This window comes from Carassius auratus, chromosome 9 (genome assembly GCF_003368295.1).
Source record: "Carassius auratus strain Wakin chromosome 9, ASM336829v1, whole genome shotgun sequence".
Classification (NCBI taxonomy): domain Eukaryota; kingdom Metazoa; phylum Chordata; class Actinopteri; order Cypriniformes; family Cyprinidae; genus Carassius; species Carassius auratus.
In genome coordinates, this window is record NC_039251.1 from 15,307,851 (window position 1) to 15,333,760 (window position 25,910).

At 36.6% G+C, this 25,910-nt stretch overlaps 1 protein-coding gene and 1 long non-coding RNA gene across 3 annotated transcripts; one reads left to right on the forward strand and one right to left on the reverse strand.

Moving 5' to 3' along the window:
* Positions 1-1,609: 1,609 nt before the first annotated feature.
* Positions 1,610-2,516, reverse strand: LOC113109313 (uncharacterized). Its single transcript, XR_003292934.1, has 3 exons — positions 2,394-2,516; positions 2,052-2,101; positions 1,610-1,735 (listed from the first exon to the last, which is right to left on the reverse strand). It is a non-coding gene; the product is annotated as an uncharacterized LOC113109313 (long non-coding RNA).
* Positions 2,517-6,022: 3,506 nt separating this feature from the next.
* LOC113108470 (amyloid-beta A4 protein-like) lies at positions 6,023-24,255 on the forward strand. Of its 2 annotated transcripts, XM_026271620.1 has the most exons (17): positions 6,023-6,234; positions 10,499-10,666; positions 11,905-12,034; positions 12,311-12,423; positions 13,641-13,831; positions 14,214-14,443; positions 14,648-14,821; positions 16,978-17,111; positions 19,682-19,756; positions 20,069-20,227; positions 20,400-20,528; positions 20,614-20,713; positions 21,486-21,689; positions 22,555-22,608; positions 22,695-22,765; positions 22,866-23,012; positions 24,065-24,255. In XM_026271620.1, the coding sequence occupies exons 1-17, from the start codon at positions 6,172-6,174 to the stop codon at positions 24,164-24,166; spliced, it is 2,244 nt and encodes a 747-aa protein (XP_026127405.1). In that variant the 5' UTR covers positions 6,023-6,171; the 3' UTR covers positions 24,167-24,255. The 2 variants fall into 2 exon arrangements, with proteins under 2 accessions (XP_026127405.1, XP_026127406.1); XM_026271621.1 differs by lacking the exon at positions 14,648-14,821 and having other exon boundaries at positions 6,025-6,234; positions 24,065-24,253.
* Positions 24,256-25,910: the final 1,655 nt, after the last annotated feature.

A 25,910-nucleotide genomic window follows, 5' to 3' on the forward strand; every position in this document is an offset into this window, starting at 1 on the left:
ATTAAACTGTCCAGCAAGAGCACTTCACACATTCTGTAGCATAGGTTTCTCAGCGGGTAAATCAGTGTCCTGTAGATAAAAGAAAAACAAATCACAGTCAGGCTTTTTGGAAATGTTACAGATACTATGATTAAATACGTGTCAAACACAGGACCTTGAGCCCTAAAGCTGTGCTCTGAAAGTGTGTGACTGCAACTGGTGTAGGTTTACTTTTGCCATGAGCACTATTCAACAAATTGGGCCCCTACGAGAAAATTTTTTGCTGTACAACTAAAAAAAAGTTTAGTCGAATAGAAATAATAATATATAAATTTATATGAAGAGGTCATAAAATTGCATCATGGCAGAACTCAAACATCATTAAGGGTAATATTCTTGGAATTAAAAGAACATAGACGGAGTGCAACAGACTGAAACAAAAATGTGTGTCAGGAGTCTTGAAGCACATTTTAAGTCCATCTGTTTTGCAACTTAACATGACATCTCAAAAGTGTGACACTTATGCCGTGAGATGCTGAATAAACAGTTCATAATTGTATACAAAAATCAGTAAAAACAAAATGTAAACAACCCCTTAGATTAGTGTACATATTTGTATTGTTTGTGAACATTTTCTTTTTTTTTTTTTTTGCTATGATGTTTTGTGTCATTTAATAAATGATTACAACAAAAAAAATAATTGAAACACATTATATTGACTGTTTACCCTGTTTGTCCGATGTTGTCTTCTCATCAGTAGGATCAGAAGCAGAGCAGCCAGTATAAACACTATTACCGCTATGGGAACACTAACAGAGACAGCTGTGACAGATTGTTCTTCAGTTCGGCCGCTGTTTTCAGGCATTCCCTCCACTGCTAAAAGAGATATCAATGTCATGATTATCTTTACACTACCAGACATTACAGTTTACAATCCTATTTTGTAATACATTTTAACACAAATTAAGGAAACACAGGCAGAGTTTCTAGCAAAATCTCAGCATTTGAAACCCCAGCTCAGAGCTTACATCATTATGTATACTTTAACACAACACAGGTACAGTAGCCTCTGATACCATTCAATAGATGAGCTATTTTATCATCTCCGGTTGCACCGCAGATGACGACAATGATGTTTATGATATTGTCACAGGCTGTTCTCTGTTGGCAATAATTTTCGGTTCCGCTGAAGTGGCAACAATTTCAACTTCCTTTGGTTGTCATGAAAGTTCTGCTTTTTAGAAGCTTTTTTCCAACCTGTGATTCTCTTACACGTCATTAACTAACCAGTCCTAGTAGACTACAGCTAAGCAGAGTTGCACTTTGAAAAGGGAAGCACACTGAAAGTGTAAAACAGGAAGAGGCTTGCTGTTTCCTTTCAAGATATTAACTATTGATCAGCTTGGATAAATAAATTCAGAATTAGAAAACTCACCTGTTAAATTAACTTCTGTAGACTCCGTTAAATAGATGCCGTCATCAATCTTTTCTATGGCATAACAGGTGTATACTCCTGCATCTGCTGTAGAGATGTGGCGGAGCAGCAGGGAACAGTTTCTCTTATCCTCGTTTATGAAGAGTTGGTTCCTGCCCACGAAGTGTTCATCTATGGTGATGTTGTCTTGCGTGACTACTGTGTCACCTTTCTGCCATATCAGCTCTTTGCGGTCATTAGAACAGGTACATGATAAAAGTACATCCTTTCCAACAGAGCCGGTCACATTAGATTTCAATGTTTGTCCCACTGCAGAACCACCTACAAGAACAGTTCGAGACCGTAATTATCATAACAAAATACTTATACTCATTTGCAAACACTGGAAAGTCTACCAATGTTCCAAGACAGGCAATATGTATTTTAAGCCACTATCAGATATACCAAAAAAAGAATAAGTAATATATGGCTCTCTTAAAGAACAACAGATTTTTTTTAAATATGGAAGGAGAAAATTACTAACTTTTTTAATGTAAATAACATGTATAACAGAATGTGAACAATAAAAAGTATATGTATATATATATTATATTGAATAAAGTTATTGGTAGATCTAGAAGCATGAATAAAGACTTACTCATGATGATGAGCAGAAGTGTCAGCAATGCCAAGGGCTTCATGTTTGTCCTGGAGGAGAGAGAGGAGCAGGTTTTTGAAGCATGCGGGAAATTCCCTAAGTTCTCATCAGACCAATGGCTACAAACTAGGCTTAAGGTGAATAGTTTTATGCCTGTAATACATAACCTACAAACAATTTAGCTTTGTCCTGGTAAGACACCCGATACCATTCGTTAAAAGAAGAGAACGAAGTGCTAGCAGCTCAATGCAACGGTGAAATTTATTAGAAGACAGCCTATTTCCCCCGGTCACATGAAAAAAAAAGAAGAGCCAAATAGTTTTTTCCCAAAGAATTAGTCACCTGATAATGACAATGGAATGTCCTTTGGCCTATCATTGAAAACAAGAGCTCCGCGAAACAGTTGACGCAATCGTAATTTCAAATACAACGGACTTTGAGTCAATAATCTCGATGCAGATGGCTAAAAACATATTAGTAGGCTACTCTGAAAGCATGTAATTATTCAAAAAAAAAAAAAAAAACAGTGATATATCAATATCAACAAACAATGGATTCAAATTAGTTCAGTAAAGAAATACAATAAAAACTAAAAGCACAATATCCTGCTGACCTTTGGTTTATATTCGGCTGCAGAAGAGGCACGCGTATCAGATGGCTCGGGGAAAGTGAAGTGAAATGAGTGAAGTTTGTGTTGTTAAGACGCGCCTACATCATCATCATCATCATCCCACTCACTCACTCACGCGCTGCTGAACCTGTCGAGTGTAACTGAGCACGCAGTTATAGGGTAGAATAGTTCTCAGTTACCTGAACGTGACCTACAACTTTATGGGTATGTGATTGCACCTGTCACTAGACATGACTAGTCAAACATGTTTACTGTTTCGAACAGTGATACTTGGAGAAAAAAATCCTGACTGAACGAGATGAGCAGCACAGTATGCCAGACTATGCATTTTTGTTTTTCATCCAGTAGACGTCGCAGTTTCACTTCTAGGTAGTTTTTACTTTAACTATTCCCGTTGATATTGTCAAGCAAATGACACTTTATTGATCACATTGTCACACTATGTGAAGAAGCTTACGTAACTGTTAGGTGTATCTTGCAGCTGCAGTTTCAGCCATATTTCACAAATGAATATCCATAGTGATTGGAGCAGATTTTGTAATGTAATACGCATTTGCAGTCATACTCAAAAATGATAAGATATTTGACGCCAGTGTTTCCTTGTGTAACAGGTGAGGGCTATACGTGCCATTTGAAAATGCAGAATGGAGAATTGCCATGATTTGTCATTATATGTATTCAGAAAATAGGCCAACTACTTTTATGGTCACCATAAACAATCTTCAATAATGTAGAAGCCTATACAAAAAAGCACATATAGCTAGGTTTGGAACTAAATGGGTGTCAGTAAGTAAGGGCTGATCTTTGTGTTGATCTGTTTCATAACAAAACAAAATGAAAATAAATAAACATAACATAAATAAAAATGTAAGTCTAAATATCCCTCAGAAATACATTATTTGTTTTCACATGCTATGCCTTTTCTTGAATCTGCAATAAATTCAAAACAAAATTACAGCTTAAGTGGAAATGACACATGATAAAAAATATTCTGCTACAAGTAAGCTAGTAGATCTAGTTACCCTCACACATCACCGGTGTCATATTTCATTTCAAGTATTCCTTTCACTGACACAACCTCCTTTGTAATTACACCAATGTTGAAGGTATCATTTATATTTTTATGATGGATTTGCATATACCTTATATAGATGGAACATATAGATACATATAGATGGAACAATGGAATTAAGTTAAATTAAATTATAGAAAAGCCAATTAAAAAATTGCAAAAAAGGAATACTTCTAATAGGTTTCCAAGTGTATTTAAATTAGATTTTCATATAAATAAATAAAAAAGTTAACAAAAAGCTGATTAAAACAACCCCCTGGGATTTTATTAATTGAGCAGAACACTACATTTTGTATGAAATGTTACATTTGATTTAGACATTTTATGCAACATAAAAGCTAAATGTATCAGTTTATGTGGGAGTCTCTGGACCCCATGGAAAAAGTATTCTGGGGACCCCCCAAGCAGTCAGACACAGTTCGAGCAGTGGGAACATAGAAAACAATAGGTCTATTCGTTATAGCAAATATTACTCAATTTCACTTTGTCAGGAACATCTTTAGCATATCAAAGATTTTTTTATATAGATTTTTTTTACAAACAAGGCACCAAAAAAACACCTATCACCCATGTAAAAAAAAAAATAAAATAAAAAATACACACTACAAGTGTGAGATCCAAAATTTCACCACTAAGACTGCAGTTATCAGAAGTGTCTACATTCAGGGACTCATTATTCCATTTCTGTTTGTTGAGGAAACTTGTTCAGTTTTGTAGCTATTAGTTGTTGAATGCTTTTGGTCATATAATAATTACACCTTAAGAAATTTGTTGAAATAATAGGCTATATAGCTTGCCCTATTGGACGGATAAACCAACAAAAAGAAGGACTTTACTCTATAAAGCTATACAGAATGTTTATGGAACTGTAACAAGTAGTTTTACATTTTATCTTTCAATTTAAATTAAACGTGCACATATGTATAAAACGACTATTGTTGTAAAATAATGTTCTAATCTGTATAGCTTCATTTATAGTTTGCTATGCAGTTATTTGACACTGTGGTCAATAAACACTCAGAAAAGACTCCCTCATCATCAGCAGAACCATCAGTGCCAGGGTCATCATGTCAGTCCAAGAGGATAGAAATTTTTAAATAAATATGTGCTGCTCGTAACCTCTCAAAATAAAAAATTAAAATTAAAATAAGTAAATTAAAATAGCATTTACATAACGAGCTATATTTCCGTTATTAAACGGAGAGAAACTTTGTTTACGTTTTTAACCACTTAAAACTTACTTTTTAAAGCACTTTTAGCATTTCGCACACCTTGACCGAATGTAACGGATAAGTTTATGGTTCTATAATTTTCACCTGAAAGAGACCTAGATCTTTACAGAACGTTTACGTAACATGTGATGGATTTGCACATGACTAGTCTGACGTAGGCTACCGTTTTTAAGCAACATTTGTGAAAACAAAATCTCCAGACTGGACTAAAAGGCTAAATCTAAAATCTTCAATGAATTGTTGCGTTAATTCCACAAGATGGCGCTGGAGGACTTTTAGTTGCCTTGCCTAGTCTCTGTAATTGAAATAAGAGTTTTGATCGTTGTCACAGCCGCAGGACCACATTTTGGAAGGCTCCGTCTTTAACTAGATATATGGGGCACAGATATAGGGCAGAAATTTTCGCCATGCAAATGCTTTTAATTAATAATAAGACGGAGAAACGTTAATCAATAATCACTTGAATGTGTACCATTTCCTATTGTTTCAGTTGGGCTAATTCTTGATTTAACAATTTCTTCCCTTACGAAAATTAATCACGGTTTTATTAGAGATAAAGGGTGGTAACAATGTTTTAATTTATTTATTTTTTAAGCTATTTATTTAATTATTTATTTATTGGCGAAGCCTATTATTTGTAATAAAACCATAGCTAATTTTCGAAAGGGTTGGATCATGAGTTTTAGCTAGACATATGTGAATTAAAGTATTTGGAGTAATGTGGCCCCACTTTGACCTAATTTGAGAGATGTTATGATTGAAGCAACAAAAACGTAATAAACTCATCCAGTGGTCATATGGCTTTGGCTATTTCTGTATAATTATTATTTCTATAACTATAAAAAAAAGTGGGTGATCCACTAAAATAATGCTAAATCGAACAGGGATTCAAGGCTTTGAATTTGTCTCCTGCTTGCTTGTTATTTATTCATTCCAGTGTTTTGATGTATCGGTTAAATTCTGCGGTTTCCTCACTGACCGCCTTCGATCTACAACTCCACTCTTGCACAGTCTCCAGACGTGTGGTCAGCTGACTCTCACTGGAGCAGCTGTGTGCAGTCGCGCATTCTCACAGAGCACAACAGCACAGACGATAGGGGAGCACGGAGCTGAGAATCAAACAGACAAACCCTGATCCGCTCAGGACGTTCATCCATCAGGACGTGCTACATTTGGGACACGGCCATGGGTATGGACCGTACGGTATTCCTGCTGTTAATGCTGACGACTCTGTCGCTCGCCATCGAGGTAAGAACAGTGATTGTGTAATGGAGAGGGAGCTCGATTCTCCTCCATACTTTAATGACGGCCTGGGAGCGAAGGGGGGGAAACGCAAAGCGAGAGCATGACACGGATGCAGACAGACATTTTGCGCGCTGCAGGATTGTCAGTGGCGTATTCCAGCAGGATCATGGTTCTTTCTTTTTTTTTTTTATCAATTAAAAAGTGTTGGGTGTAGGCTACCGGTGAAGCAGGATCGCTCGGTTTACACAAATATTAGGCATAACATTACAGGCGAACTGCTAGCTTGAGAAAGTGATTCATATCATTGAGGAAAGACTTGCATCATTCGGACATTTATTAACTCGTTTTTATATTTGGGAGTCATCTGCTCACCTTCATAAGAAAACATCTGATTCACATTCGAAGGACCTGCTGATAAAGAATTGCACTGTGGAAAATGCTGATTTGGCGTATTTATGTTGCTCTACCTGTTATGTTTGAACAAATAAACATGGATCAGAGGAACACGAACTCGTGTCATGCAGATTCGGCTGGTGAAATCATGTAAACAAAGTGACTGACAGCTCTTTGTCAAGGAGGCATGAACGCAGTCCCTTGTCACTTGCGATATGTACAAAAATGTAAAAAACATAAACCATACGGCTGCTCTGCACGATTGCAGTGCTCCATCTTGGGAGAATAAATGCAGTGGCAGCAATCCGACGGCCCTTATTCGAGCATCAGAGGAAAACCATTCTCTGCGGCGCCTTTGCGCATCTAATATTCACACATCAGATTGTTTTATGAAGGGATTTGTTTTTGGGTGGGATGTGGGATGATTGTTTAAATACGTAAATGCTGTGGGACTGGTTCATGGTGGGGAGATTTTTTTTTAAGGCATATTGCAAAAAGATGATAGTTGACAGAAGCAAGATGGCGTCAGTGAACTGCGGCGTTTCAATTCTTTTTTTAATCCAAACGGGGTAAAGGCAAAGATCTGCTCTGGGTGGATCTAACTTGTTTCTCGCGCTCATAACAGACGCGGTTTATGCGTTACATACACAGATTCTTTTTTATGTTGGTACTTGCATGTTACATTTGCATGTTACATATTGACACCTGCTACTTTTAAACACGTAATAGAGATATTTAATTCGATATTGCATTTCCATAATATAGGCCAACACACATGTGGTGTTAGTCTTTTCTTAAAATATGGCATATGCATATGTGATACCAATATCAGGGTGCAAATAATAATCAGGGCGTTTAGGTGTGCCACCCCCCATATGGGAAAACATAACTGAGGAAGGAATATCTTCAAGTCTGTAAAATATAGGTCGAAATTAGAAACATTTCAACATTATTTTGTTTCAGTTACCATGAAAGGCCCAATGCCAATCTGTGTATTTTCTACATGGTATCAAACAGGCTCTCACAAAGAAAATGAATACTGTCGTGTTTTATGAAGTTACCTGATCTTTGCACATGATTCCCCTCTGGTTGTTTTGTGGGCAACCAATTTGTAACGTTATAAGAAGGTTCTTAGGTTTCATTTTTAGCAGCCGTGAACTAATGTTCTAAGAACATTCTGGGGACCAAAAACTGGGACACCGCAGAAGCTTTGTCTGCTCATATCGGTATTAGATAAAGTATAATTAAAACAAATAGGTACTATAATAGTTTTTCCGCATTATTGCTGATTAACATGTCGATACTATTACAACAACTCTATAAATCATATATGTGGGTCTTAGTCCATGTGTGGTAGCTTTGAAATCATATGTTACTTAATTCTAACACATTGACTAAAATCATGTTAATTATACTGAAGGGATCATCAAAACTTAGTCAAAAAGGTTTGCTTATTGTGATAGGCAACCTCTGAGTTTCCTAAAAAATGACCCCTTGTAAGTCACTATATAATTTGCACACTGACTGGTGCAAGAAATATGACACAGCCACAAGATTATTTCATTGAAGGTGTCATTTGTATTTAGTGTGCCAAAACAAGCTTTGAGAGTTTGTGTTGTCACCTCTTTACTGGTCACCATAACCATGAACAAGCAGTTTGCCTGAAAGCTCCCTTGCTTAGTTTGCTCATAACTAGTAAATCTGTTTTCAGTCAGCCTCCATCTAAAAAAGGGCTTCCTTTGTTTGACTGGGAAATGTCATTGGAACATGTAAACATGGTCGGTTTTAAATTATGCCTTTGAGTGCAAGTACAAAAGCCATCTTATTGATTTTGACAACCTTAAAGATGAAGCCAGATCTGAATGGCTCTTGAAAGCTGCACATTTCGTTTTGATAGATGCACTAATGTGGATCCTGAGCTGCTATGACAACCCGGCTGAGACACTATTTTGGGAGATTGATATTCGCAGATGATTAGCTTTCACGAATGGTTCAGCAGCTGTCAATATTAAAGCATTTCATATATATCACACATTGACAGCAAAAAGGTAATAATCCCATGTAAACAGCACATGTAAACCAATATATAGCTGATATACAGCTCATTGCAAAAGTTAAGACCATTTTGTGTCTAACACATGGTTTTCCTAAAGAGCTATCTACTATACTGCGGCCAGCTTAATTACAGTATTCTGTTTTAAATTGCCATACAGCAGTGGGATGCTTTATTGCACTGTAACCACCAACGCATTTGTGAAAAGGTTAAAAAGAAAAAAACATCCCTAGACAGAATCTATCTATCTATCTATCTATCTATCTATCTATCTATCTATCTATCTATCTATCTATCTATCTATCTATCTATCTATCTATCTATCTATCTATCTGTCTGTCTGTCTGTCTGTCTGTCTGTCTGTCTATCTATCTATCTATCTATCTATCTATCTATCTATCTATCAGTCTAATGAGACAGATGCATATTTTAGACAGCTGGCTGTAGCAGCACTTCCACTGTTTGTTATTCAGGACAAAAGGGGGAAAACACAACAGTCCCATAATTCCTCACACTCAGTTGAACAGACTGGGTGGGTCTGGTTGTAAGGAACCTTTGTGACACACTGGGTCGAGGCCAGGCAAAAGACATACAAAAGAGGACAGCCATTATTCTCTCTCTCTCTCTCTCTCTCTCTCTCTCTCTCTCTCTCTCTCTCTCTCTCTCTCTCACTGACTTAGTTTATGAATTGAACGTCTTCGAAATACAGTATGTTTTTCTTTAGTCTTCCACTAATTTTCAGCACCTCAAAAGCTCTTTTACCCCAAACTTGTACTTCTTTCTCATATATTTATCTCGTTCTTTCTTATTTTTAAATATCTTCCTATCCACTTCGAGAGATTAGATTGTATTTAATTCTGAAGTGACGAGAGCTGTAGTGTTTTATCTTGTACATTATGTAACTAGCATCGTGGCTCTAAAACAGATTAATATTGGTTTACAAGATTTTTTTTACAGGTTGAGTTGTTTCCCATTTTATATTGAGCTCTCGCCATGTGGTTTTATATTTTAGTCAGAAAGAATTAAATTAGTTTGATAATTCACTAGTAAAGCATTAATCTTCAGAGTCCAGCAGCCATATCATCCTGTAGCCCTGACTTATCAGTAACTGGACGGGAGACCTCCTGGGGACACCAGTTGCTGCTGGAAGAGGTGTTAGTGAGGCCTCTGGTCTGTGTGGGTCCTAGCACCCCAGTATAGTCACCTGGACACTATACTGTAAAAAATCAGTCTTTCGGTTGAGATCTTAAACCGAGGGCCTGACCCTCTGTGGTCATTATAAATCCCAGAAAGTCCTTTGAAAAAGAGTAGTTGTGTAACCCCGGCATCTTGGCCAAATTGCCCATTGCCCTCTGACCATCATGGCCTCTTTATCATCTCCATATTCTGATTGGCTTCATCATTCTGTCTCCTCTCTACCAATAAGCTGGTGTGTCAACAAATCCTGAAAAATGTATACAATGCATCAAATGTATCCTTTTCCACAAACATATTATGGAGTACAACTGTTTTCAATATTAATAAAATAAATGTTTCTTGATATATGTAGTATTTCGTTTAATACCAGGAGATGGCTTCAAATGCATTTTTCCTCTTAACATTGTCATAATTTCTCTGTGTCAATCAGGTTGTAATTAGGACAGTCAGTCAATCAATTAAAAAATGTGATCTGATTACTTCAATGATAAGCTGATGAACTAATCCGGTTAATGGCAGTTGAACATTTATATCAATATTTGCTGAGAAAAGCCCCCCCGCACGAAGATCATAGGTTTATGTGATAATGGCTCCTCATGTTGCCGCTGATTGTGCTGTTGGCAGGTGCCATCGGATGACTCAGTGGGCTTGTTGGCGGAGCCCCAGGTGGCCATGTTTTGTGGGAAACTCAACATGCATATCAACATCCAGAGTGGCAAGTGGGAGCCGGATCCAACTGGCACCAAGAGCTGCATCGGCACCAAAGAGGGCATCCTTCAGTACTGCCAAGAGGTAATGAGTGAGAAAAGAGATTCTGCTGCAGTGTCTGTGTTACTTATCAAATAGCTACACAGATTGTAAAACATTATTGTACTGTGACTACTTTAGTAATTAAAGTCAATTATATAATGACAATCACATTAATTGATAGCCAAGGGCCTTCCGAGTATTACATACTATAAGCACGTCAAATTCTATTATGTGGTTGACTCATATGAGTTTTTCAATGGCTGATGATGTTATTTAGATAGCAATGTGGACGATAGCCAATACAATGCCAATATACTCTGCCATTCAGAGGTTTGGGGTCAGTAAGAATGTTTTTAATAAATCAATACTTCTATTCAGCTATGGTATGATCAAAAGGGACAATAAAGACATTTATAATGTTACAAAAGATTTATATATAAATAAATGCTGTTTTCTTGAAAATATTTAAACCGCTTTCATAAAAAAAATGAATTAAGGAACAAAAATGTTTTCAACAATCATTATAATAAAGAGGAAATGTTTCTAGAGCACCAAATCAGCAAATTAGTATGATTGTATTGTAAGTCAAATTAGAAAATTTCTTTTAAATTGTAATAATATCTAACAGTATCATTATTTTAGCTTTATTGAATTCAGTCAAATTACACATTCCTCCTGTTTACACATTCTTTGTCTTACTGTGCAAAGAGAAATATACAGGCACAAAGTCTGAGGTTTGGGGTTGAAAACAGATTGAAACTGTGAAGAGAAACAAGTTATTTTAGGATTAATTGGAATTTATAGGGACCAATTGCTTATTCGCATTGCTATCAATAACTAATTGGTTGTTTATTAGTACTTATAAAGCACACATTGTGCATGACCTGATTCTACACACCTAATCCTACCCAATTCTCAGATTAAACAACTACCATACTAACTATTAATAAGCAGCAAATAAGGAGATTATAGAGACAAAAGTCGTAATTAAAGGTTTTTGAATTTATTAATGCAGACTGATGATGGGGGGGAAAGTATTTTTTTTTAAATAGTTTTCAGTCACAAATTCTTATTTCAGCACATCACTATTATTTATATTATCCACATTCTGATATGTCTTCTGACTTTCCAATGAATAAAATCAAGGGATCTTTTTCCCATCGTAAAACCTGTTTTGCTTGGAAATAGGTCAGATTATGAAAGTAAAATGGGTTGCCAGTGGCTTTTCTGTTTACTGTTCTGCATCGTCTGGTAATTGTACCCCGTCTCGACTCCCACAGGTATACCCAGAGCTCCAGATCACTAACGTAGTGGAGGCCAACCAGCCTGTCAGCATCCAGAACTGGTGCAAAATGGGTCGTCACCAGTGCCGCAGTCACACACACATTGTGGTCCCCTACCGCTGCCTGGGTACGTATGCGTGTTTACATAAAGCCTATCCTTCAACGTGACGCTTACATCAGAGTACTCCGCCACTCCTAGGGTATTAACCTGGATTTGTGGGACATTAAACTAATGCTTTTAACGTGGCTGTTGTGTGATTTCCTATCATCCTTCTGCATCAGATAAGATGAGATTCATCAAAACACAACCTTTGCTCAGGATATTTTACCCTCCAACGTACATTTCAGAAGAAATCTATCTGAGCACCTGGTTAGCAAATGTTTGCTTTTTTTTTTTTATTAGTCGGGGAGTTTGTCAGCGACGCCCTCCTCGTCCCAGATAAATGCAAGTTCCTGCACCAGGAGCGAATGGACATGTGCGAGAGTCACCTGCACTGGCACACAGTGGCCAAAGAGGTCAGAGGTCACACCACATCAGTTTTAAAGCCACACTGAGCTGTGATTTGTGCCAGAACAACACAGATCCAGCACCTACAGTATATTAGTGGATACCCAGCTTACATGCTTCTAAGACATTTATGCTATGACTTATGTTTAATATAAAGTGTTTTCTGTTTTTGTTAACCAGAAACATCTAAATATATCAATTTTATTTGCATGTTAAATAATGGTGCTGGCAGATTATGACTGAATTGGATGTATAAATAAATATGGAGTCAATATAACGCCTTATATGCTATATATATATATATGCAAAAAAATTGAGTTAGGCGATATGAAACTTGAGTCGTAGACCTCTTAAATGATTGTAAGTTATAGTTTATGAAGTGAATTGCACTAATGTAAACAAAGAACGCTTCTGTGCGCTGGCGTCCTCCACAATTTAAGAGATTTTAAACAAACATTTGCAGTTAACCAAATGAAACAATACACATTTTAATGGTATAAAAGTGTGCACATTGAGATAAATGAACAGCAGATGTTCAATGTTACAACTTCTTTAACTTGAGCCAACGCTGCTAATACACATATACATTTGTTAATAAAGTTAATAAAACGAAAAAATGAATGTTTTAATGCTATAGAATAAAAAGAAACGATCCACTCGAAAGTCTCTGCTCATCATGACAGGACCTGGATCAGTGAGCTGCATCTCGGTCCGATGATGTCACTTCCAGGAAGGCATGTTGTACACGCCCCCCGTCCCTTGACTCCGCCCCCACGTCAAAACAGTGCCACAAAGCAAGACGCGCAGAAAAGTGAAGCGCAAAGGGAAAATGGTATCGCAAGCTCAAACTAGACCGACACGCAAAATAAAAGCAGCGTTGAAAATAAATTAATAGATATGACCATGGAAAATATGTATTGCAAAATCATTGATTTCGCGTTGTTTCATTTATGTTTTGCAATTCTTAATTTTTCTTTGCAAAAAGCTAATTTATTTTCCTCAATACTTTAATTTTCGTTTGCAAAACTTTATTTTCGTTGTTTTGCGTATATATATATATATATATATATAAGGCTTTATATTGACTCCATATATATATATAATATAATATAATTCATCTCTAACCACAAGAGCGTTTTACTTATAGCTGTATGATGACTCAGCATCTTAAACCTCTCTCGCTTTCGTTCTATCTCGCTTGTTCCCTGTGGCTGGCCCTCTGCAGTCCTGCGGTGATCGTTCCATGAATCTCCATGACTACGGCATGCTGCTGCCGTGTGGCATCGACCGTTTCCGTGGTGTAGAGTTTGTGTGCTGCCCCATGGAGGAGCAGAAGGAGTTAGACAGCGAGGAGCAGGAGGAGGCCAACTCAGATGTGTGGTGGGGCGGCGCTGAGGCCGAGTATACTGACGGCAGGTACACAAACACAAGCAGTTCTTCAAAACTGCTTGAAGAGGAAAGAAAATACATTTCTAACAATGGATTATGACAACATTTTGGACAGTATATTGAAATAGAAAAAATATAATATAATATAACGAAATCGAAATAATATTTTGAAATATTTTTGCCATATTTGATATTTTTGTTTTAACTGAAGAACATTAACAAAAATAATACATATGAATAATATATTTTAAATATATTTTATATATAATAATGTTTTTCATGTTTAACATTTTTCACACTCCTGTGAAGCTATTCATTTTCTGTTTTAAATTCTATTCTGAATCCCATATCTTCAGTGTGTAGTTTTAAAATGTACTTATCATCATCTTCATACATTTTTGCATCACAGCATACTGAGAGAACAGGCCCCGACCAAACCTGAGCTTGCTGTGAGAGAGGATGATGAGGAAGAAGAAGTCTGGGACAACGATGAAGATGGTGACGGTGAAGACGATGATGATGAGGAAGACGACGATGAAGACACAACTGATGAACAAGACACCAGTGAGCAGACCTCCAACATTGCAATGACAACCACCACCACTACCACAACAGAGTCTATAGAGGAGGTCGTGCGAGGTGAGATTTCTGTGTGCATGTATGTCCACATGTTGACATTATACATTTCCGAACATTAGAACTATGAATACTAATGAGCTCATGTGGCATTTCAGGACATGAAGTTTGAACAGTCATTGTGTAGTTCCTTAAATCGGCAAAACTTGAGCAAAACCTTACATATGAACACTTAAACAAATCCACTGAGTGTCTCTTCCCAATCAGCGGTATGCTGGGCCCCTCCTCGGTCGGGGCCGTGCAATGACAAGCTATCCCGCTGGTATTTTGTGGCACAGACGGGCCGGTGCGCCCCCTTCATGTTTGGGGGCTGCGGGGGTAACCGCAATAACTTTGAATCTGAGGAGTACTGCATGGCTGTCTGCAGCAGCAGCAGCGTGTGTAAGTCCAGACGTCTCCTGAGAGGAAGTCCATCTCTCCGCTAACCAGCACATCGTCTCTTTCGCACTTTCCTCGCTTCATTCGTGCCAAACTCACAAGCTCAGCAGATGGCTGGATGCTTTAGCTCGCATGGATTACAGGTCTCTGTGAGGTGACTGTATAGGCAGAGCATCTTCTTCTTTTAGTTCAACCTCCTGCTGTCTTTTCTGAGCACACTGAGCACTCCGACTTTTCTTTAACTCCATCTGTGTCTCCTGAATCTACAGAACCATGGTAAAAGAAAAATAACATTATTGTGATATACAATATATTAAAATAAGTTAAAGCACTGGTTATAGGGCTGAGTGGTGAAACTAAATTAAATTAAATTTATGCATTTAGCAGACGCTTTTATCCAAAGCGACTTACAGTGCATTCAGGCTATCAATTTTTACATATCATGTGTTCCCGGGGAATCGAACCCCCAACCTTGCGCTTGCTTGTTTGCTATCGCAGTGCTCTACCAGTTGAGCTACAGGAACACTACAGGGAACTAGTTATTGTTTTCTTACTGTTATGACTTTTTTAACAAGTGTTAAGTAATGGGAAGCTGTCTGGGCATTGATGTTTGATTTAATAAACTTTAATATATATATATATATATATATATATATATATATATATATATATATATATAAACTCAAAACTAAAAATTATGTTGACAGCTTATACAAGCTGATCTGTTATTACTCATTCAGAAAAAATGACGTGGTACATGTATAAAACTGAGCTAAGAACAGTTTAACATAAACAGTTACCAAAAGTGAGTCGTCCAAAATTTAGAAGTGTACGTTGGATACTTTTTGTCTTTTATTAATAGTTCTACAATGTTCTGGATGCTCCAGAAAAAAAACAAGAATGTTACTAGAATGTTGCCATCCTTGCAAAAGCAGAATATCTTTAAAAAATTAGATGGATAGATATGATCTTGTAACTTTTTTTATCTAGATGAAAATGCTCTCAATACTGTAGTCAGAGTGGTTTTTGAGGTGTCAGCCTCCTGTGGTTTCGAGTAGATTCTTAGAAATTTGATAGCGTGAATGTTTGTTTGTGCTTTTGTCTGTTTCGAGAACACCTGCATCTCAGTGAGTGTATTTCTTAACCTGCTGAGCACTGCGTTTCTGTACGTCCCTCCCCCAGTTCTCTCTCTCGGTTTGCGTTTATCTCTGTGTGAGGGCCAGTGTTGGAGCTGTAGTCGGCCTCTGGTCAGACCGGTCTGTGGCAGCGCTTCAGTGGGTGGTTTCCGCTCGGTTAAGCACAATGCTGGACTCAGTAGAAAAGTGACAGCGGAGCAGCCCTCACCCTGACAGGGCATATTCCTCGCAGCCGGTCTGGCTGTTCCCACATGCTCGCTGTCAGAAAGTGTCACAGCAGCTTCAGAGGAACACCCACATGAAATACAGCTCTCACACGCTCCACACACACACACACACAGCGGCACAAAAAAGTATTTGGACACTAATGCTACCCTTAAAAATGGCATTTCATTATGAAATATCAAACCACCTTGCACTTAAAAAAAAAAAAAATATTCACAGGCCTAAACAGTTTACAAAAAGACTTTTTAAAGTTTAAAATAGTAAATAGTAAAATAAAATAGTAGCTTAAAATAGTAAAACAGTACTGTTTAAAATGAAGACATTTTACTTTTACTGGAACATATCTGAATGTCTTTATAAAATTAAAACTGAAATCTCCTTACTTTTTGAATACTTTTAAATTACTTTTAGATTATTCATTGATGCACATTATTATAAACTCGGTTATTAAGTATGTTTTCTACTAATTGCAGTCATTATTAAGTGTCTTTTAAGTGTCAAAACACTTTTTGGGGCTGCTGTATATACACAGATGTACCATACTGGATGATTTTCCAGCATGAAAGCTCTTTTAACTCTCTTAGCGCCCCTAAAATATGCAATATAGCAACCTTTGGCAAAAGCAATCTCACATAAATGTTTCTGTCTATGCTAACCGATTTTAACCTGCACCTGAACTGGCTGTTCTTTCCCAGGAGTCTTTGCTCTTTTTGCCGTAAGGAAGATTCTCTGGCTCATATATATCTGGGGTTTTTGTTTTTTTGGTTTTCACTGAACAAGACATCTCACTTTCTCTAGTGCCAACCATGGCCCCGAGCCCTGCTGATGCTGTGGATCGTTACCTGGAAGCTCCAGGAGATATGAATGAGCACACCCGCTTCCAGAAGGCAAAGGAGAGCCTGGAGGCCAAACACAGAGAGAAAATGTCAGAGGTGGGAACCTGAGTAGAGTGATACATTTACAGTGTGGCGACATTCTTTTACAAAAACAGGGTGGTGGTAGTAGGGCTGGACAATAGCGCAAAAAACATAGGATTTAACATGCAAGTTTATGTATATGAGTGTGTTTCAATGTTAATTTGTTTTAAATCATAGGAACCATCATTTCATCCCATCCCATCAAGTTTTAGATTTAGAAAGTTTATTGCAGGAAATTACAAAGTTTAGTTAAATAATCAATGCTAGTTTTCCACACAATTTTCCACTAAACCAGCTACCCCTTTCCTGCGCTCACTGAAGCTGCGAGGGCGTACTGTACCTGTCCGTGCCCTGCCCAAGCGTAGACAGTGAAGGGATGTTCAGATCAACGTCTCAAGTGTTGGATGAGAAACGAAACGGACTAAACTGTGACAAAACTGAAATGCTTTTATTTATTTATACATATATATATATATATATATATATATATATATTAGTGGTGGGCATAGATTAATTTTTTTAATCTAGATTAATCTCACTGTGATCTTGAAATTAATCTAGATTAATCTAGATTAAAATGGCTCATTCGAATTCTGCCGAAGGCATTCAGAATATGTGTGTTACCCAAATAAAATTGACAAACAGTAAGTCTTTGAAGAGGGGTTTATCAAGCTAGGTGGTGCATTAGAAAAGGGGCTCATCTCCTGTTTCCAAAATACATCACAAAGTGCTTGAAAAAGCTGTAAACTAATTCCACATTGCACAAGATGCAAATGCCTGTTTCACACATAATCCGTCTGCAGTGCGTATGCGTTAAATTATATAATTTTATGTAAATAATTAAAATGTGAAATTATATGTATATGCGTTATAATTAAATTTAAAATAGCACTGGATAGTCTTCAATGTAAAAATGAAATATACAGTCAAACCTACATTTATTCAACATTTCTCACATTATTACAGTTTTGCTATATATGTCAAAAATTATATCTGGTGTCTGAATAATTTTTGGTTTGACTGTTAAAACTACAAAGTAATTCAGTCAAGAACAGTGAGTGATTTTCATTTTCATTTTCTTGGATTAACATTACAGCAGCCAGTAGCTAAATTAGGCGCAGTCACTTTAAGAGACGATGATCCCATTTTTGTTCCTCAACGGTTTACTTTCACTTAAGAAATAACTGACAGTTTTTTCTAGCATAATTTCCAAGGTGGATATTTTGACATATTTTGTATGTATTTGTCGGCAGAAGCAAAAATAAGCAAATTCGGTGTTCCAGTGTTTTGAGACGCCTTTCTCTGCGTGAGTCCTGAACACCAGAACACCGCGAGTACTGAATTGGGCTCTTTCACATCTTTTTGTTTGTTCAAACTGCGATTTGTATTTGTTCGTTCAGGTGCAGGAGGGACTTCGAGGAGAACTTCGCAGAAGAGAGCTCGGTTCAGTGACGCTGTCCTTGATATGCGGCTCTCTCTCTCTCTCATGCGCACCGAACACAGCGCGCGAGTAACCAGCTACTCTGTTCAGTTTTTCCGCATCTTGTTTTTGGATGCTTTAATGTTTGAATCGACAAGCTGTAAGGTTTAAAAACACATGAAAAAGATAAGCTTTCGTGACGATGCGCAGCAGTGGCCCGTCAACTGTCCTGAGCCTCTTTTTAGGCTGGCCTCAACCAGTCGGTTATATAAAATATCTAGGTTTAAGTCATCATAGCCCAACCCAACTTTGAGAATTGATTAACGGCAATATTTTTTTTATCACCCGATAAGAGTCTCGACGATAACAGCCCAGGCCCACCAGTAATTTATATAATAAAATAACGAATATGTTTTTGATTTGAAGGTCAGAAGCTATAGCTTATATGAAAAAAAAAATTACAAACATGACACTTGTAAATTAAATAATTTTATATATACTGATTTATTCATTAATGCAATATGTTTTTTTTTTTGTTTTTTTTTTTTTTTACAAATCATAAGCTCATAAAATCATAAAAACAATTGGGGTGGGGTGATACAGCGATTGATGTATAGTTTATTTATAGTTATTTTCAAAGCTTCAGTGTACTGTTAAAAAAACTTAATCATTGTTTATTTAATTCTAACAAATAAGTTCCTAATAAAAAATTTTTAACTTTGCTTATGATTTCTGCACAGGAGAGACTTGGTGTTGTTTCCAAACAAAATAAACTATATCGTTATCAGCATTGGCCAAAACGAGTTTAAATAAAATCAGCATATCGGATATCGGCAAAAATCCAATATTGTGCATCCATAATGGGAATGTGTAATTAAAGATACACATTCAAAGCAGAGTATTTGTAATTTCATTGCTTGAAAAAAAAAGCTCAATATTGTATTTCACAAAAAGGTGTTAAAATAGTATTAATAGTAATTAATATTTGGTTAGGAGCTATTATTTATTAATTTATTATTTACATTATTTTATTTTATACAGGTGCATCTCAATAAATTAGAATGTTGGTATAAAAGCATGTTAATTTGTATTAACACTGAACATGTCAAAAAACATGTTTTTTGTTAATAAGTGTTCAGAATGAATTTCTCTTATCTCTGTTCAGGTGATGAGAGAATGGGAGGAGGCAGAGAGACAGGTGAAGAATCTTCCTCGTGCTGAAAAGAAGACCATAATTCAGGTAGCCTCTCAGCTCTTAGTAATTGTGAATGGGATATGTTGGCTGATGATTCATAAGCAGTGAATGGTGGAAAGTGAACAATATAAATTGTTCATGTAATGTAGTGATTTGTGAATCTGTTATATAAAGCACTTACCGGGGTTACGGTTCAAATGCATTTAGATTTAGGAGTTACAGGATACATTAGTATCCTGTATACATTAGTACATTAGAAGTGGAGAGTGGATTTTCAAGGGGATTGAAAGGCTTGTGGTTTTTTTATACGTCAGGATTAAATGGCTGCTGGCTTTGTGTTCATTCATGTTTCTATAGCGGTTCCAGGAGAAGGTGGAGGCGCTGGAGAAGGAAGCAGCTGGGGAGAGACAGCAGCTGGTAGAAACACACATGGCTCGAGTGGAAGCTCTGCTGAACGACCGTCGCCGTCAGGCTCTGGAAAGCTACCTTAGCGCCCTGCAATCTGATCAGCCTCGGGTATTCACACACATCCATAGTCCTGAACTACAAACAAACTGGCATATCTTCCACAAATATGTTAACTGTAGAAATCCGTTTCAGTGTCCGCTAATCTAATATCTGTGTTATGGATAAATGGCAAGCGCTAACCAAAACAAACCTGTTTTGTCCTGTGTCTCGTCTCGTACAGCCTCGACAGGTCCTCAATCTGTTGAAGAAGTACATACGAGCGGAGCAGAAGGACAGGCAGCACACTCTCAAACACTTTGAACATGAGCGAGAGGTGGATCCCAAGAAGGCGTCTCAGATTCGGCCCTTTGTAAGATTGTCAAGCTGTTCTTTCCTATTTTAGACATCAAATGTGCAGACTCTTTAGACTTCAGTTTGACCGCTTGTGCCCATAGGTGATGACCCGCCTGCGTGGGATTGAAGAACGCATGAACCAATCCCTGGGGTACCTCTACAAGGTGCCTCAAGTGGCTAATGAAATACAGGAGCAAGTGGGTAAGTGTGAGGTGCTTTGTTTAGTGCTAAATCCACTTCCATATGATTTGGGGAACTTGTTTTCAAACTGGGTTCTGCTCTTCTATAAGAATAAAAAAAAAAAAGAATCATTCAAGTCTCTTATGCTCACCAAGGCTGCATTTATTTATTCAAAAACACAAAACAAAAAATACAGAATTACAATTTAATATGTTATAATTATATTATAAAATCGAGTTATTACTGTGATGGCAGAGCTTAATTTTTAGCAACCAGCAGTCAGTGTCACATGATCCTTAAACATACTGTATGTGACCCTGGACCTCAAAACCAGTCTCAAGTGTCAATTTCTCGAAATTGTGATTTATACATATTCTGAAAGCTGGATAAATAAGCTTTCCATTGATGTATGGTTTATTAGGGTCGTACAATATTTGGGCGAGATACAACTATTTGAAAATCTGGAATCTGAGGGTGCAAAAAAATTTAAAGCCTTTAAAGTTGTCCAAATGAAGTCTTTGGCAATGTATATTACTAATAAAAAATGAAGTTTTGATAAATTTATGGTAGGAAATTTACTAAATATCTTCATGGAACATGATCTTTACTTAATATACTAATGATTTTTGTCATAAAAGAATAATCGATAAGTATGACCCATACAAAGTTTTTTTGTCTGTTGCTAAAAAAAAAAATATGTTAGCAATTTAAGACTGGTTTTGTGGTCCAGGGGCACATATTTAATCTATTCTAATCTGCCATTAAAAAAGCCTCTCATTCGTTCTGTCTCCAGCTTTGCTGATTCAGCGTGACCAGGCTGAAGTCACCCAACAGTTGTCGTCTCTCCAGAGTAAGATGAGAGTTAGCTATGGGAACGACGCCCTGATGCCCGACCTGCCTGACAGCACCACCTCCCTGGACACCCTGCCACCGGAGCAGGACGGCCTGGGCTTCATCCACCCCGAAAGCTTCAACCAGGCCAACACTGACAACCATGGTAAACATTTACACACTGAATGCTGCAACTGAACAGCCAACCTTTTAAAGGCCCATTTTCATGATCTCCATAAACAGATATAGAGTAAACAGTTATATACTGTACAACTATACGCTGCTGTTCAAATTTCAGTCCCATTCAGATTTTTATTTTATTAAATAATCATCAAAAGTGACAAGTAAAGACTTTTATACTGTTTCAAAAGATTTCTGTTTAAAAAAAAAATACTGTTCTTTTGGACTTTCTAGTCATCAATAGAATTATTTTTAAAAAATAGCACAAAGATTTCCAACAGTGACAATAATTATAAATATTTCTCGAGCACCAAATCAGCATGTCATGTGTTTCATCATGTGACACTGAAGACTAGATTAATGGCTGCTGAAAATTCAGCTTTGCCTTCACAGGAATCAATTAGATTGTAAAATAGATTCAAATTAGTGCTGAATATAGAATATAAGAATATAAATGTATATGCATGTAAATATTTTCAGAATATATACTGTATGTGTGTGTGTTTACATATACACAGTACACACACATTATGTAAACAATAACTTTTATTTTGGATGTGATTAATTGCTATTAATCATTCGACAGCACTAATTAGAAATAGCTTTCAGTTTTTTTATATTGGAATATTTATATTGTAATATTATTTTATTTTTGTTTTATTTTATTTTTTTATTTTTTTTGCTGTGTAACTGTTTTTACAATATAGTTCTGAACAAATAAATGAAGTCATGCTGAGCATAAGAAACTCTTTTAAAAATCTTACCAACCACAAATTTTTGAACAGTAGTGGAAATAATATAGAAACATTACATTTAGAAGAGACTGCAGCATTTTATTTTATTTTTTTCAGTTGAACCAGTAGATGCCCGTCCAATTCCAGACAGGGGTCTGCCCACGAGACCCGGTAAGTGTATACAAGTTATTTTCACCCATTGCTTTGTTTAATATCATATATCTAATGATTCTGTTTATATGTGTGGTTGTTTTTAGAGATTCCAAAGGTTCGGCTGGACACTGAGGAAAGGCACAACGCTGGTTATGATGTTCGTGACAAGAGACTGGTACAACAGTTTATGCAGATATTTAGCTAAAAATATATAGAAATAAAAACTATGTATCTATTATGTAATAAAAGTAATTGATGTGTTTGTGTTGAATCAGATGTTCCTTGCAGAAGACATGGGCTCTAATAAGGGGGCGATCATTGGGCTGATGGTGGGTGGAGTTGTCATCGCTACAGTGATTGTAATCACTCTTGTTATGCTAAGGAAGAAGCAGTACACTTCCATTCACCATGGAGTTATTGAGGTGAGACACAGCATATTATAAACATATGAAGTCTTCAGATGCAAAAACATAAGGTACTCAATAACTGACTAATCACCTTTTCTTTGCCATTAATGTGAAATTACTTAATCAAAACATAGCTGCCTGATAAAAATGTTCATTTATAAGAAAAGGTCTCAGACAGACTTTTTAGCATATGAAGTCTTCACATCTTTCCATAGCCATGGGAGTAATATAAGATATTACGGGTTTATTATATTAAAAATATTGAAAGAAATATTAGCTGCCAGCTCTAAAATATTTCATCAGCAAGAAATGGCTCTTTCTGAGTGCTGCGGTTTGAAAATGATTAAAAAATCTTTACCCATATGGAAAAATCTAGATTTTTCAAATATTTTTTTCTAAATGTATTTCAGAATATACAAAAACATATTTTAATGTCAATATATTCTCTACCTATGTATTTTTGTCCATTTTAAATATATAAATGTATTTTTTAAAGTTTAGTAGGTTATTCCATCTACTTAAATGTAGGCTACTCTAGGATTGAAAATGTAATTTCAGAAAAGGTTTTTAATTGAGCTTCTAATTACAACATATATAGAGGATATATTTAAAATAGATTTTGGCCAAATATATATATATATTAATTTCTCACATGTGTATCTACTAATCATGACGGTCTGGAAAAAAGGTAATGGAAATTCATCAATCTAAAGGCATAAAACTATTAAAAATTTAAAATTTCACTTATTGAAATAAAGCTGAAATAAAATACAGTTATTACATTTCAGTTAGTTAGGCAACATTTTTAGTTCTCATTTAAGTTGAAATAATACAATTATTTAATATAAACCCAAAATACAAATAAAAAAAAACAATTTTAAAAATGTAAAATGATTATAACAATAAAAAGCATGTCAAATTACTGAAACTTTAACATTAAAATAAAAAAATCAAAATCTGAAATATAAAATAAAAGGGTCAGATTAGTTCTAAATAAAGACTGCTGGGAATCTTAGTCTAGGTCTGCACAAACACTTTTAATGACAACTTATTCTTTTCTGTGTCAGGTGGATGCAGCGGTGACCCCTGAGGAACGTCATCTCACTAAGATGCAGCAGAACGGCTATGAGAACCCCACCTACAAGTTCTTCGAGCAGATGCAGAACTAAAGAACCACTTCAGATCCCCAAACTCCCCATCACCACCATCACCCACTGCTTCAGGACAGAGAATCCCTCATACACACTGTCACACACTCAGCTCTGTCACCATGGACACGAGTGTGGCTTCCATCACCTGACCATTTCATCCAATCGAACGAGTGCTCACTCAGTTTGCGCAGAAGAGTGATGTGTCATTGCCGCCCATCCAGCCATCTGTCAGTATGACGATCCATCTGTGTGCTCACATGCCTGTCCATCACAGCACTGTGCGGTGAATGAGCCATTCTCTTTGCCCGTGCTTTCCTTACCCATGATCCTCTAAACCATCTAGTTTTTTTTCCCCTCTCTCTTTACCATTTTTGTTCCCCTCCAGAACTTCAAGCACTTACATCTCCTCCTCTTTTGTTTGCACGTTTCCTTCCTTTTTCCTGGGCTCTCAGATAATGTGGTTTGGCTACATGAGGCTCTGACCGCAAACAACCAGATGCCGAATAATTTACTCATTGTTAAACTTTCCATTCAGGTTTTTTTTTTTTTTTTTTTCAGAAAACAAATATGTATAAAAAAAATCCATACATAAAAAAAAAATGTAAAAACAAAACAAAAAAAACTTTACAAAGATAAGAAATGGATGTTTTTATTTTGTGTGTATTATGTATTGAATTAAGGCAGAAATTAGCTGTATCTATATAGTGCATGGCAATTTTAACAGAGAGACGGTTTCTGGATCTTTGACCTCTCTCTCATGTAGAGATTTTAGCTGGATTGTACATTTTATTGTCTTCTTGTGATCACATTTTAAATAAGTGAAAAAAAATCTGCTTGGCTACATCGTCACAAGGAGATGCTTTAATCCAAGTGTGCTTTTTCTTTCTTTTGGACCATGCCACGCACACTTAATGGTTGCATGGGGCTGGAAAAAGATGTATGTATTGTATTATGATGTGTAATATTAGCCCACGTTTTGGTTTGTTAACATTCTACGCACGGTCCAGGCCCTTTTTGCCTCATGAAGTTTTATTCCATGTCGGGATTGGTATGGGACCGGGAATAAGGGAAGGGAGGTATGGTGTGGTGGTGGGATTTTTCTTCAGGAATAACCACCATTTTTGGATTGTGTGATTTTTGTTTGCATTTTCCCCATTTTGTATTCCCCCCCAGTGTCTGTGATATTCACGAACACATTTTGGGACATAAACACCTCACCTTCTCCAACTCTTTTATTGTTTCACTTTAGTATCTCATAGCACCTTACAGGCCAGAGCAGGTAGGAAGGAACGGGTAGATATGAAATGTTAATGTAACGCAGTCTTTTGAAATGACCTCTCAAGAGTTATTTTAAAAGTACCTCAACGTTGAAGGAAATTGTGAATTGTTGTAAAATACATTGTGTGAGACACACAGCCATTTAACAAGTCAAACATTGTGCAGTTTATGTCACAGTGCACACATTACGTTCCTGTATAGAATTACCTTAGCTCTAAAATCTGGTGTTGTGCTGATTAGTGGATACTCTAAGGTGAGTGTCTGTGGTCAGTAGGAAACGAAGAAAGCTCTTTCTGTGACTTTTTCCTTCAGTATCTATTCAAACCATTGGCTTAGAAGGGGGAAAGCTTTCTACAACACTGTAACCCATGAATAAAGTTTTGAATGTACATACAAGCTCCTTGTGGTGTGTTGCTTGCTGCACAAAAAAGATAGAAACAAAGGGTGTGTTTGACCGCTGCTGCATTATGCAAGACTCAGGCAA

What these genes read in the sequence shown, in the direction of transcription:
- LOC113108470 (XM_026271620.1), top strand. Translation starts at nt 6,172, where the DNA reads ATGGGTATGGACCGTACGGTATTCCTGCTGTTAATGCTGACGACTCTG. An exon ending in GGCACACAGTGGCCAAAGAG is followed by an intron (nt 12,424 to 13,640) that starts GTCAGAGGTCAC and finishes GGCCCTCTGCAG; the next exon opens with TCCTGCGGTGATCGTTCCAT. An exon ending in ACAGAGAGAAAATGTCAGAG is followed by an intron (nt 17,112 to 19,681) that starts GTGGGAACCTGA and finishes ATCTCTGTTCAG; the next exon opens with GTGATGAGAGAATGGGAGGA.